Source organism: Salmo trutta, chromosome 27 (genome assembly GCF_901001165.1).
Source record: "Salmo trutta chromosome 27, fSalTru1.1, whole genome shotgun sequence".
In the NCBI taxonomy this organism is placed as follows: domain Eukaryota; kingdom Metazoa; phylum Chordata; class Actinopteri; order Salmoniformes; family Salmonidae; genus Salmo; species Salmo trutta.
This window is the reverse complement of record NC_042983.1, coordinates 39,636,988-39,651,972: the sequence shown is the minus strand read 5'-3', so window position 1 is coordinate 39,651,972 and position 14,985 is coordinate 39,636,988. Positions and strand designations below refer to the sequence as shown.

The 14,985-nt window shown below is 44.6% G+C and overlaps 1 protein-coding gene across 3 annotated transcripts in view; it reads right to left on the bottom strand.

Moving 5' to 3' along the window:
• ddr2l (discoidin domain receptor family, member 2, like) overlaps positions 1-14,985 on the bottom strand; it is a 50,765-nt gene that overhangs the window by 22,136 nt on the left and 13,644 nt on the right. For 2 of the 3 annotated variants that reach the window (XM_029718020.1, XM_029718021.1), the window contains exons 2-5: positions 2,409-2,513; positions 1,509-1,632; positions 905-1,133; positions 240-387 (exon numbers count right to left, since the gene is read on the bottom strand). In XM_029718020.1, coding sequence (XP_029573880.1) covers positions 240-387; positions 905-1,133; positions 1,509-1,632; positions 2,409-2,466 — 559 coding nt within the window. In that variant the 5' untranslated portion in view covers positions 2,467-2,513. The remainder of the gene's footprint in view (positions 1-239; positions 388-904; positions 1,134-1,508; positions 1,633-2,408; positions 2,514-14,985) is intronic. The other variant, XM_029718022.1, reaches the window with a different exon arrangement.

Sequence of the window (14,985 nt, the reverse complement as noted above, 5' to 3'; positions counted from 1 at the left end):
ACACACACACACACACACACACACACACAGACACACACACACACACACACATACACACACATACACACACACACACACACACATACACACACACACACACACACATACACACACACACACACACACACACACACACACACACAAAATGTTGTGAAATGCTGTGGGAAATAGTGAGAAATGTTGTATAGCATAATGCATTCTGTGGTTGTGTGTACGTGTGTGTGTATGCCTGCTCTCACCGTGCCAGGGGCAGCCGTACAGCTCCAGTCTCATACACACAGTGGTGGGCATCTTGGTGACGGGGATGAGACGGACGTAGCGGCTGATGATGGGCGGGTGAAGGTCTTTGATCACAGAGACATAGGCGTTGTCGTTCGCCTCCATCGTCTGACGAGAGATTAGAACCAGTTCAATCCCAGAACGATCCTATGTGACTCCGTTGGTAAAGCTTGGTGCTGTCAAGGTTATGGGTTTGAAAATATACGCATGTACTGCTGGATGGAAACCGTCTGCTAAATAGCATACATTATATAACAAACGACACCCTAGATAATCCCTTCTTACACTTTGTCTCGTGGTTCAACACAACAATGTAAAACATCCTGGTTTTACAATCCTTCCAAAACCTTCAGGACATTTCTTTGGCCTAGACTGGACAAAATACTTTTCTCTGCTGTTTCTCCACCTCTACAACTATATTTGACCACTAAACTAAACATACTCTATATATTTGTCAGCCAAATTCATAATGTTTGTGCTCTAATCATTTCAGCATAAAAAGATTTCCTTTAGAATGACTCATAATAGTTGGAAACAACATAACACTACATTTTTCTGCTCCCTTCCCCCCCATTCTTCACACCACTTCCCTTTCCTGTACTCCTCACTTCCCTCACTCCCTCACCTTATTGCCAAGGCGATTCTTCCAGGACCTCCAGAGCTGGCCGTCGTGGCTGTAGTTCAGGCGGTACATGCGGGCAAACTCTTTACCCGAGTTCCGGGCATAGCGACCCTGGGTTCCCACCACTGTCAGGAAGGTGAGCTGGCCCAGGTCGACCTGCAGGTACTGGGTGTCAGAGGGCTGTAGGAGCCCCGCTGGGCACCACGCCCCGTCACCCTCCTCCCGGTTCAACCTGCACCCAGATAGGTTTAGGTTTATTTGAACATCTTGGTACATATGCATAAACATACATAAAATATGATGTCATACAATTTTGGATGTTTTTACACACTATATAGATGACTCAAAGATGACTAAATGATGACTAAATGATGACTAAATGATGACTAAATGTATGGAATGATGACTAAATGATGACTAAATGTATGGAAAGTTCATCAGCAATAAGTTACAACAGATTGGCATACCACTAAACCGATAAATAGCAGAGAGTGGCGAACGGAGACGAAGATAAAGATAATTCATGGAATGAAGAGAGAACGTTTTTACCATATATCAAGAATACACTTCATACACTGGCACTGTGCTGTAATCAATGAACACTTACCTGGCATATTGTGGCCCGGTGGTCTCGTACCATTGGCTGGAGGCGGTGATGGCATGGTCTTGGATTCTGCCATCCTCCATGCCAAGAGGGTAGCGGCAGTGTGCTGCCGTAGAGGAGTCAGAGCCAGCAGAAAGTGAATCGGAGGTCATTACTAGTCATACCGTCTCCGGCATTGAGGACAAAATGGACTTTACTATGGCTTATATGTGGTGGTCTCACCTAGCTATCTTAAGATGAATGCACTAACTACAAGTTGCTCTGGAGAAGAGTGTCTGCTAAATGATAAAAATGTACATCTGGGATCAGCTTCTCCTCCCCCAATCATAACGTCAACCATTAGTGAGGAGAACGCTACTGACCAAAGATCAACGTCAAGAGGCGATTTCAGCCTACACTGCCTTACTTAGTTAGTACTTTTTAAAATGGACCTGTGAAATGTAGCATCTATATGCAGTCTGCAGGGACTGAATGGTCAGTGTGTGTATACTTGTGTGTACGTGGACGGATAAGTGCCAGACAGTTTGTAGGGTTAGTTAGGTTAACAAAAATAAGCACTCTGAAATCCCATGGAAGGAAATTACAGTTGGGTTTTAAAGAGGGGAGACTTAAATATGGGGTGTGTCCCAATTAATATCTCCTTTTCCTGTAGTGTCCACTTGTTCAATACTGCCCACAAACTTAAAAGCATTTGATAATTGGTGGCATGTGCTAGTGGGAAATTTTCATCATATTTTTTTTTTACACCAGTCACTTCCTTTCAAATCAGTGAAGGGAAGTGAACAAGTGCACATTTCAGGAAGAAGGAGAGAGAATTGGGACCAGTCCAGGGTCTAATAGGTGTGTGGTATGACTGGAAACAATGGGATGGGGGAGCGTGTGGAGTAACAGCAGCTGACTCACCTGGGTCGATCTGGGCATTGGCATTGGCTTGAAAGACCAGCAGCAGATAGAACAGCATGGTGGGCCTTAAATGTCTGAGGACAGATGTAGACAGAGGCTACATCTCTGAGAGAGGGAGAGGGAGAGAGGGAGAAAGAGAGAGAGAGAGAGAGAGAGAGAGAGAGAGAGAGAGAGTTTTAGTCAAATGACCCATCACAATTTCTGGAAGGTTGTTGGTTCATAGCTACCATATTATTACATATTACCACTGTGCCCTTAACCCCTACATGACCCTGGGCTCCTCTTTGCATGTGTTTGCAGAGCAAAATATGAATTTCCGTCACAAGACAAATAAAGTCTGATTCTATTGTACTCAATTCTATTTTATATACCGTACCAGAAATACAGGTAAATATTATGCACTGATGATTGTAGTAAACACAGACCTGGTTATAACAGTTACACGGCTATAAATGCCACCGTTTCATTCTGTGGTAGGCCGTGATTAATATTTTGTATCATCTAACAGCCTAGTCACTGTACTGTATCCACCTCCTCTACTGAGCCTAGTCACTGTACTGTATCCATCTCCTCTACTGAGCCTAGTCACTGTACTGTATCCATCTCCTCTACTGAGCCTAGTCACTGCACTGTATCCATCTCCTCTACTGAGCCTAGTCACTGTACTGTATCCACCTCCTCTACTGAGCCTAGTCACTGTACTGTATCCATCTCCTCTACTGAGCCTAGTCACTGTACTGTATCCATCTCCTCTACTGAGCCTAGTCACTGTACTGTATCCATCTCCTCTACTGAGCCTAGTCACTGTACTGTATCCATCTCCTCTACTGAGCGTAGTCACTGTACTGTATCCATCTCCTCTACTGAGCCTAGTCACTGTACTGTATCCATCTCCTCTACTGAGCCTAGTCACTGTACTGTATCCATCTCCTCTACTGAGCCTAGTCACTGTACTGTATCCATCTCCTCTACTGAGCCTAGTCACTGTACTGTATCCATCTCCTCTACTGAGCGTAGTCACTGTACTGTATCCACCTCCTCTACTGAGCCTAGTCACTGTACTGTATCCACCTCCTCTACTGAGCCTAGTCACTGTACTGTATCCACCTCCTCTACTGAGCGTAGTCACTGTACTGTATCCACCTCCTCCACTGAGCGTAGTCACTGTACTGTATCCATCTCCTCTACTGAGCCTAGTCACTGTACTGTATCCACCTCCTCCACTGAGCGTAGTCACTGTACTGTATCCATCTCCTCTACTGAGCCTAGTCACTGTACTGTATCCATCTCCTCTACTGAGCCTAGTCACTGTACTGTATCCATCTCCTCTACTGAGCCTAGTCACTGTACTGTATCCATCTCCTCTACTGAGCGTAGTCACTGTACTGTATCCACCTCCTCTACTGAGCCTAGTCACTGTACTGTATCCATCTCCTCTACTGAGCCTAGTCACTGTACTGTATCCACCTCCTCTACTGAGCCTAGTCACTGTACTGTATCCATCTCCTCTACTGAGCGTAGTCACTGTACTGTATCCATCTCCTCTACTGAGCCTAGTCACTGTACTGTATCCATCTCCTCTACTGAGCCTAGTCACTGTACTGTATCCATCTCCTCTACTGAGCCTAGTCACTGTACTGTATCCACCTCCTCTACTGAGCCTAGTCACTGTACTGTATCCATCTCCTCTACTGAGCCTAGTCACTGTACTGTATCCACCTCCTCTACTGAGCCTAGTCACTGTACTGTATCCACCTCCTCTACTGAGCCTAGTCACTGTACTGTATCCATCTCCTCTACTGAGCCTAGTCACTGTACTGTATCCATCTCCTCTACTGAGCGTAGTCACTGTACTGTATCCATCTCCTCTACTGAGCCTAGTCACTGTACTGTATCCATCTCCTCTACTGAGCCTAGTCACTGTACTGTATCCACCTCCTCTATTGAGCCTAGTCACTGTACTGTATCCACCTCCTCTACTGAGCCTAGTCACTGTACTGTATCCATCTCCTCTACTGAGCGTAGTCACTGTACTGTATCCATCTCCTCCACTGAGCCTAGTCACTGTACTGTATCCACCTCCTCTACTGAGCCTAGTCACTGTACTGTATCCATCTCCTCTACTGAGCCTAGTCACTGTACTGTATCCACCTCCTCTACTGAGCCTAGTCACTGTACTGTATCCATCTCCTCTACTGAGCCTAGTCACTGTACTGTATCCACCTCCTCTACTGAGCCTAGTCACTGTACTGTATCCACCTCCTCTACTGAGCCTAGTCACTGTACTGTATCCATCTCCTCTACTGAGCCTAGTCACTGTACTGTATCCATCTCCTCTACTGAGCGTAGTCACTGTACTGTATCCATCTCCTCTACTGAGCCTAGTCACTGTACTGTATCCATCTCCTCTACTGAGCCTAGTCACTGTACTGTATCCACCTCCTCTACTGAGCCTAGTCACTGTACTGTATCCACCTCCTCTACTGAGCCTAGTCACTGTACTGTATCCATCTCCTCTACTGAGCGTAGTCACTGTACTGTATCCATCTCCTCCACTGAGCCTAGTCACTGTACTGTATCCACCTCCTCTACTGAGCCTAGTCACTGTACTGTATCCATCTCCTCTACTGAGCCTAGTCACTGTACTGTATCCATCTCCTCCACTGAGCCTAGTCACTTCGCATTGACAAAGACAACGTACATCGTCAAGTTCTGAGAAGGTTTTGATGTGTCGCTCAAACCCTACTGCACATCCTCATGTTTCTTCAGAAATGCCACATTGAAACTTTCTCTCCCTCATATTCACCATCTCAGCACCATACCAGTGTCTCTGTACTGTATGTGAAAACAGCGCATTTCTGTGCTCTGCATTTCTATGATCTGCAGATAAAAAGATACACACAAAAAAAGGTGCAATTTAATGGTGTCATTGAAAGTAAAAACATGAAGAAAATAAAACAGTGGGGAGGACCATGAGATCTGCAGTCACACAGGAAGCAGGAAAATGCCATCCCCCTGGCTGATGTAATCAGATTGCACTTTTTATAGGACCTTTCTTCTTCTTATCTTTTTAACTTCAGAAAATAGAAACATAGACATTGGTGTGGTGCTGAAGATTATGAATATGAGGTTGAAAAGTGGTATGAACTCCCCCGTTAAGTTTCTCTGCCCTGGCTCCTATCTATCGTCTACTAACCCTGTCGTCTCTAAATCTTTCCCAATGTGTTGACCCCTTCCCCCACACGTTTCTCTCTCTCTCTTTCTCTCTCTCTCTCTCTCTCTCTCTCTCTCTCTCTCTCTCTCTCTCTCTCTCTCTCTCTCTCTCTCTCTCTCTGGTTGTTTTCAAAGCTCTTGTTGCTTGCTGTTCCCAGGAGTCTGGCCCTCTGGATATAGGCCCAAGCAGAGCCTGGAGCCTTGCCAGAGTACTGTGCCTGGGAAACACCACAGTTTGCTGGGCTGAGCCACTGGCACAGGCCTTCTTTTATTGCCCACTTAGATTGAAAGAAAAAGATGGTTTTAGGGTAAAATCCCTCATGGAGTGAATAGTGTGATACATGCTCACAGTCAACAATAATCAAAAACTTGCAAAACGCTCAGCAATGGCAATCCCACATGTTGACTTGTTGACTAGATGCGTGTATTACTATCCCAGTGGGAACTGGAAATCCTCAGAAGTCCCCACAATGATAGTAAAACAAGGAAAATTCTCTAGAACGGGGAAATGTCCCACATCCCCACGAGGACAAAGGCTATTCTAAACTTAGGGTTAGGGTTACAATTAGGGTTACAATTTGGGTTAGGGGTTAAGGTTAGGGTTTGGGTTAGGTTTAGGATTAGGGTTTAGGGAAAATAGGATTTGAAATGGAAATCAATTTTAGGTCCCCACAAGGATAGTAAAACGTACGGTGTGTGTGTGTGTGTGTGTGTGATCCATCCATGTTGTTACTTGGGGTTGACAAGTTTACAAACCCTGGACATAAACCCCAGGCCCACGCAGAGTTCTTACGCAATCCTCCAAAATGAATTCAGACCCTTCCCACCCCCTTCATGTCTTTGCAGCACATAGCAACTTCTGCTTTTTTCAATTTGTTCAGGATCCTTGCATCCTGCCATGTCACCATGCTTTGAAAGTGTAAAGATGGTCTCTCTCTCTCTCTCTCTGGGAACATTACTCTGGGAAAACCTCAGCTGCACTGAGGGCAGTCTAACTCATATTGTTGAGAAAGACTAGCAGAGAGAGAGAAAGAGAGAGAGAGAGAAAGAGAGAAAAAGAGAGAGAGAAAGAGAGAGAGAGAAAGCGAGAGAGGGGGTAGAACAGATGAACAGATGAACGGTGAGGGATGGAAAGTCAAGAAATGTATGGAAAGAGAGAGATAGAGAGAAAAGGAGGAGGGGGATTGGGTGAGGCAGATAGTCACAGCTGGTTTATCTAATCCTTGAATCAAGCCGAGGCCTGTTCAACAAAGAGATTCCTCTGTCCTTGCTCATCTTTCTAAGGGTCTCACGTGGCCAGGCCCGGAGCCGAGCTGAGCAGCAGGGTTACAGACCGTGGACCTTGCTGCTGAGCACCAGGGTTACAGACCCTGGACCTTGTGAGAGAGAGAGAGTGAGAGAGAGTGAGAGTGTGAGCGGGTTTCACAGGCAGACAGCAACCCCTCCCTTTCCAAGCCTCCCATCTCATCTTCCCTAACCCTACATCAGCACAGCAAACAGTCATAAACCCCCTAAATTCCAAACATACGACGCAATCCAGAGATCACATTCTCCCATACAGGACCGAGCATGTCCTCTTTTTTTCAGAGGTGAATGAAACTGGAGTTGACTGAGAATAAAGCACAGAGAACAGAACAGGGTCTAGTCCAGAGTCACGTGTCTAAAGAGTTGTCTCAGTGAGGCTTCTGCATTATGATGCATTTACATGACACGTCAACATTCTACGGCAGCCATGTTAGAAACCCATTGACATTACATGGGAAATATTTAAGCAATGCTATGTTACACCGCCTGTCTAATATTATTACACTATTCCAAACGTTGGCCCAACATTAATTAGTGCTTATATTTGTTCTGATACACACTTGTAGATGTTTCTTGTACGAGTGTGTAATGGGAATGTGTTTCTTGCATATCCAAACTCCTCCTGAGATACCCGCAGGGACTGGGGTCACAGCCAGGGTCACCATATCCAAACTCCCCCTGAGATACCCGCAGGGACTGGGGTCACAGCCAGGGTCACCATATCCAAAATCCCCCTGAGATACCCGCAGGGACTGGGGTCACAGCCAGGGTCACCATTTCCAAACTCCCCCTAAGATACCCGCAGGGACTGGGGTCACGGCCCCTGGAGCAATTGGGGTTAAGTGCCTTGCTCAAGGGCACAGCAACAGATTTTTCACCTTGATGGCTCTGGGATTCAAATTATGCTACACCCCCATGATAAACAGTGAACAACGCTATGTGCTCTGTTGAGGGCAGGCTAGAAACCAACACCCCCATGATAAACAGTGAACAACGCTATGTGCTCTGTTGAGGGCAGGCTAGAAACCAACACCCCCATGATAAACAGTGAACAACGCTATGTGCTCTGTTGAGGGCAGGCTAGAAACCAACACCCCCATGATAAACAGTGAACAACGCTATGTGCTCTGTGGAGGGCAGGCTAGAAACCAACACCCCCATGATAAACAGTGAACAACGCTATGTGCTCTGTTGAGGGCAGGCTAGAAACCAACACCCCCATGATAAACAGTGAACAACGCTATGTGCTCTGTTGAGGGCAGGCTAGAAACCAACACCCCCATGATAAACAGTGAACAACGCTATGTGCTCTGTGGAGGGCAGGCTAGAAACCAACACCCCCATGATAAACAGTGAACAACGCTATGTGCTCTGTGGAGGGCAGGCTAGAAACCAAAACACAACCTGCACATGCATACACATGTTGACGCACACGCACATATAGACACGGACAAACTCCATGCGCGCGCACACACACACACACAAACAGCGCCATGTTTACATTAATGCTCAGGACTTTTTCAGGAGTGAAAATTGATTCCCATTCAAAATCGTATTTTCCTAACCCTTAAACTAACCCTTACCTTTACCCTTAACCATCAACCTTTACCCTAATCGTAACCCCTAACCCTTACCTTTACCCTAATCTTAACCCCTAACCCTTAACCTTTACCCTAATCTTAACCCCTAACCCTTACCTTTACCCTAATCTTAACCCCTAACCCTTAACCTTTACCCTAACCTTAACCCCTAACCCTTAACCTTTACCCTAATCGTAACCCCTAACCCTTACCTTTACCCTAATCTTAACCCCTAACCCTTAACCTTTACCCTAACCTTAACCCCTAACCCTTAACCTTTACCCTAACCTTAACCCTTAACCTTTACCCTAACCTTAACCCCTAACCCTTAACCTTTACCCTAACCTTAACCCCTAACCCTTAACCTTTACCCTAACCTTAACCCCAAACCCTTAACCTTTACCCTAACCTTAACCCCTAACCCTTAACCTTTACCCTAACCTTAACCCCTAACCCTTAACCTTTACCCTAACCTTAACCCCAAACCCTTAACCTTTACCCTAACCTTAACCCCTAACCCTTAACCTTTACCCTAACCTTAACCCCTAACCCTTAACCTTTACCCTAACCTTAACCCCTAACCCTTAACCTTTACCCTCACCTTAACCCCTAACCCTTAACCTTTACCCTAACCTTAACCCCTAACCCTTAACCTTTACCCTAACCTTAACCCCTAACCCTTAACCTTTACCCTAACCTTAACCCCTAACCCTTAACCTTTACCCTAACCTTAACCCCTAACCCTTACCTTTACCCTAATCTTAACCCCTAACCCTTAACCTTTACCCTAACCTTAACCCCAAACCCTTAACCTTTACCCTAACCTTAACCCCTAACCCTTAACCTTTACCCTAACCTTAACCCCAAACCCTTAACCTTTACCCTAACCTTAACCCCTAACCCTTAACCTTTACCCTAACCCCTAACCCTTAACCTTTACACTAACCTTAACCCCTAACCCTTAACCTTTACCCTAACCTTAACCCCTAACCCTTAACCTTTACCCTAACCTTAACCCCTAACCCTTAACCTTTACCCTAACCTTAACCCCTAACCCTTAACCTTTACCCTAACCTTAACCCCTAACCCTTAACCTTTACCCTAACCTTAACCCCTAACCCTTAACCTTTACCCTAACCTTAACCCCTAACCCTTAACCTTAACCCTAACCTTAACCCCTAACCCTTAACCTTTACCCTAACCTTAACCCCTAACCCTTAACCTTTACCCTAACCTTAACCCCTAACCCTTAACCCTTAACCTTTACCCTAACCTTAACCCCTAACCCTTAACCTTTACCCTAACCTTAACCCCTAACCCTTAACTTTACCCTAATCTTAACCCCTAACCCTTAACCTTTACCCTAACCCCTAACCCTTAACCTTTACCCTAACCTTAACCCCTAACCCTTAACCTTTACCCTAACCTTAACCCCTAACCCTAACTTCTAATCATACCCCAAAGCCTAAACCTTAATTTGTATTTTTACTTTTTATCTTTTCAGATTTTGTTTTATTTTCCTATCTTGTCAGGACATTCTGGTCACTTGTTAGGACATTCTGATCCTGACAATAGGAAAACAAACACACACACACACGCACACACACACACACACACACACACACACAGACACACACACACACACACGCACAGAGACACCCACTAGGTCTAAACAAAATGCATGATGTGACTTTACTTTGCTTTTATGTATTTAGTAGATAATAAACTGAAATGAAACACCATCACATTGAAACAGACTTACAATGAAACACCATCACATTGAAACAGTTACAATGAAACACCATCACATTGAAACAGTTACAATGAAACACCATCACATTGAAACATTTACAATGAAACACCATCAGGTGCTTCTACACCTGCATTGCTTGCTGTTTGGGGTTTTAGGCTGGGTTTCTGTACAGCACTTTGAGATATCAGCTGATGTAAGAAGGGCTATATAAATACATTTCATTTGATTTGATCACATTGAAACAGATTTACAATGAAACACCATCACATTGAAACAGATTTACCATGAAACACCATCACATTGAAACAGTTACAATGAAACACCATCACATTGAAACAGTTACAATGAAACACCATCACACTGAAACAGTTACAATGAAACACCATCACATTGAAACAGTTACCATGAAATACCATCACATTGAAACAGATTTACAATGAAACACCATCACACTGAAACAGTTACAATGAAACACCATCACATTGAAACAGTTACAATGAAACACCATCACATTGAAACAGTTACCATGACATACCATCACATTGAAACAGATATACAATGAAACACCATCACATTGAAACAGTTACAATGAAACACCATCACATTGAAACAGTTACAATGAAACACCATCACATTGAAACAGTTACCATGAAATACCATCACATTGAAACAGATTTACAATGAAACACCATCACACTGAAACAGTTACAATGAAACACCATCACATTGAAACAGATTTACCATGAAATACCATCACATTGAAACAGTTACAATGAAACACCATCACATTGAAACAGTTGCAATGAAACACCATCACATTGAAACAGATTTACAATGAAACACTATCACATTGAAACAGTTACAATGAAATACCATCACATTGAAACAGTTACCATGAAATACCATCACATTGAAACAGATTTACAATGAAACACCATCACATTGAAACAGATCTACAATGAAACACCATCACATTGAAACTGTGCGGTACATCTGGTGTGGAATGCAGTGCTGCAGGTTAAATAAAGGATGTCGCAACACCAATCAAGTCAAATTGTGTTTGTCAAATGCGTCCTGTTGGTTCCTTTTCCCACAATGCAGAGTTAAGATAAATATAAATAGTAAAATAAAAATATAAATAGTGACACAAGGAATAAATACACAGCAAATAATGAATAACAATAACAATAACAAGGCTATATACAGTACCAGTACTGAGTCGATGTGCAGGGGTACGAGGTAATAACAAGGCTATATACAGAACCAGTACTGAGTCGATGTGCAGGGGTACGAGGTAATAACAAGGCTATAAGTCCCAGTACTGAGTCGATGTACAGGGGTACGAGGTAATAACAAGTCTAAATACAGTCCCAGTACTGAGTCGATGTACAGGGGTATGAGGTAATAACAAGGGTAAATACAGTACCTATACTGAGTCGATGTGCAGGGGTACGAATTAATAACAAGGCTATATACAGTCCCAGTACTGAGTCGATGTACAGGGGTACGAGGTAATAGCAAGGCTATATACAGTACCAGTACTGAGTCGATGTACAGGGTTACGAGGTAATAACAAGGCTATATACAGTACCAGTACTGAGTCGATGTGCAGGGTTACGAGGTAATAACAAGGCTATATACAGTACCAGTACTAAGTCGATGTGCAGGGTTACGAGGTAATAACAAGGCTATATACAGTACCAGTACTGAGTCGATGTGCAGGGGTATGAGGTAATAACAAGGCTATATACAGTACCAGTACTGAGTCGATGTACAGGGGTACGAGGTAATAACAAGGCTATATACAGTACCAGTACTGAGTCGATGTGCAGGGGTATGAGGTAATAACAAGGCTATATACAGTACCAGTACTGAGTCGATGTACAGGGTTACGAGGTAATAACAAGGCTATATACAGTACCAGTACTGAGTCGATGTGCAGGGGTATGAGGTAATAACAAGGCTATATACAGTACCAGTACTGAGTCGATGTGCAGGGGTATGAGGTAATAACGAGGCTATATACAGTACCAGTACTGAGTCGATGTACAGGGTTACGAGGTAATAACAAGGCTATATACAGTACCAGTACTGAGTTGATGTGCAGGGTTATGAGGTAATTGAGATAGATATGTACATATACTGTAAGTAGGGATAAAGTGACTAGGCAACAGAATAGGGGAATACCTAGTCAGTTGTACAACTGAATGCCTTCAAATGAAATGTGTGTTCCACATTTAATCCAACCCCTCTGAATAAGAGAAGTTCGGGGGGCTGCCTTAATCGACATCCATGTCTTCGGCGCCCGGGGAACAGTGGGTTAACTGCCTTGCTCAGGGGGCAGAATGACGCATTTTTACCTTGTCAGCTCGGGGATTCAAGCCAGCAACCTTTTGGTTACTGGCCCAATGCTCTAACCACTAGGCTACCTGCCACCCCTGCCACCCCTGAGTCCAATGTGTGTGCAGAACAGTTTATGGCTTGGGTTGCAGGTGTCTTTGATAATTTTGTAGGTCTGGTATAGAGGTCCTGGATGGCAGGGTGCTCGGCCCCAATGATGTACTGGACCGTACTCACAATCCTCTGTAGTTGCCTTGTGGTCGGTGTATTGCAGTTGCCATACCAACCTGTGATGCAGCCAGTCAAAATGCTCTCAATGGTGCAGCTGTAGAACTGAGGGCCCATGACAAATCTTTTCAGCCTGCTGAGGGGGAAGAGGCGCTGTCATTCCCTCTTCACAATTGTGAGGGTGTGTGTGGACCATGTTAATTCCTTAGTGATGTGGACGCCAAGGAACTTGAAGCTCTCGACCCGCTCCACTACAGCCCCATCGATGTGGATGGGGGAGTGTTTGCCCCTCCGTTTCCTGTAGTCCACGATCAGCTCCATTGTCTTGCTGACGTTGAGGGAGAGGTTGCTGTCCGTCTCTGACCTCCACCCTATAGGCTGTCTCATCGTCGCCGGTCATCAGTCCTACCACAGTCGTGTCGTCAGCAAACTTGATGATGGTGTTGGAGTCGTGCTTGGCCAAGCAGTCGTAGGTGAACAGGGAGCACAGGAGGAGATTAAGCTGTTGATGGTCAGCATGGCAGATGTGTTGTTGCCTACCCTCACCACTTAGGGGCGGCCCGTCAGGAAGTCCAGGATCCAGTTGCAGAGGGAAATGTTCAGTCTGAGCTTAGTGATGATCTTGGAGGGGACTATGGTGTTGAATGCTGAGCTGCAGTCAATGAACAGCATTATTACATAGGTATTCCTCTTGTCCAGGTGGGTGAGGGCAGTGTGGAGTGCAATAGAGATTGCATCATTTGTGGATCTTTTGTGGCAGTATGCGAAATGGATTGGGTCCAGGGTGACTGGATGATGGTGTTGATGTGAGCCATGAGCAGCCTTTCCAAGCATTTCATGGCTATAGATGTGAGTGCTACAGGGCGATAGTCATTTAGGCAGGTTACCTTGGGGTTTTTTGGGCACAGGGACTATGGTGGTCTGCTTGAAACAAATTGGTATTAAAGATCGGGTCAGGGATAGGTTGAAAATGTCAGTGAAGAGACTTGCCAGCTGGTCAGTGCATGCTCTGAGTACATGTCCTGGTATTCCATTTGGCCCTGCGGCCTTGCGAATGCTAACCTGTTTAATGGTCTTACTCACATAGAGAGCGAGATCACTCAGCCGCCTGGAACAGCTTGTGCTCTCATGCATGGTTCGGTGTTACTTGCCTCGAAACGAGCATAGAAGACATTTAGTTAGTCTAGTAGGCTAGTGTAGCAGGGCAGCTCGCGGCTGGGTTTACCTTTGTAATCAGTGATAGTTTGCAAGCCCAGCCACGTCTGTCGAGCGGCAGAGCCGGTGGAGTAGGATTCGATTTTAGCCCTGTGCTTCTACACCTGCATTGCTTGCTGTTTGGGGGTTTTAGGCTGGGTTTCTGTACAGCACTTTGTGACATCAGCTGATGTAAGAATGGCTTTATAAATACATTTGATTGATTGATTGTCTGGGTAGAAACATCTAGCCAGCTCAAGCCAGCCATTGGCTAGGCCTTCAGAAGCTTGACAGAAGGCCTCTGACATTCAACTACATTAGAGCAGAATTTTGAAGTGACAGTGGAAAGAACCAATCACATTTTGACTTGCAGAAGTGAGGGGTCTAGCAGAGCGCAAGAGCAAATAATCAGTGGCGCAGGCAGTAGTTTTCCCACGATAGTGCTAATAATATTAGCTAACTTGTGTTGTAGTAGTATGACAATGGTGACAGCGGCTGCAGCAGCTGTTATCAACTTCAAGGTGGTTGTTGTTGCTAATTTGTTAGCGTCACCCTTTTCAAGATGAACCTTTCAAACTTCTTTCAAACTGTTTACAAATGATCATCATCTAGTGAATGGCACTGTTTTTTGTTGCAGCTCGCTTGCTGTCAGTGTTGGGGAGTAACGGATTACAAAAAAACGCTAACTGTAATCCGTTACGTTACCAGCAAAAATATTGTAATCAGATTACAGATACTTTTGAAAAACTAGATGATTACTTTGAGGATTACTTTTAAATTAAGAAAGGATGGTTGCGGAAAGAAATCTTTGACACTTTTCTGTTTTCTCAAAGACAATCAAATCAGATCACTATGATGACACCCCAATTGGGTTTGATGGATCACGGGAAAAGAGCAGGAATAGGATTTTGTAGGCTACAGTCCAAACTATGTCTTCTAACGGTGCGACTGCTGTCGGCATCCA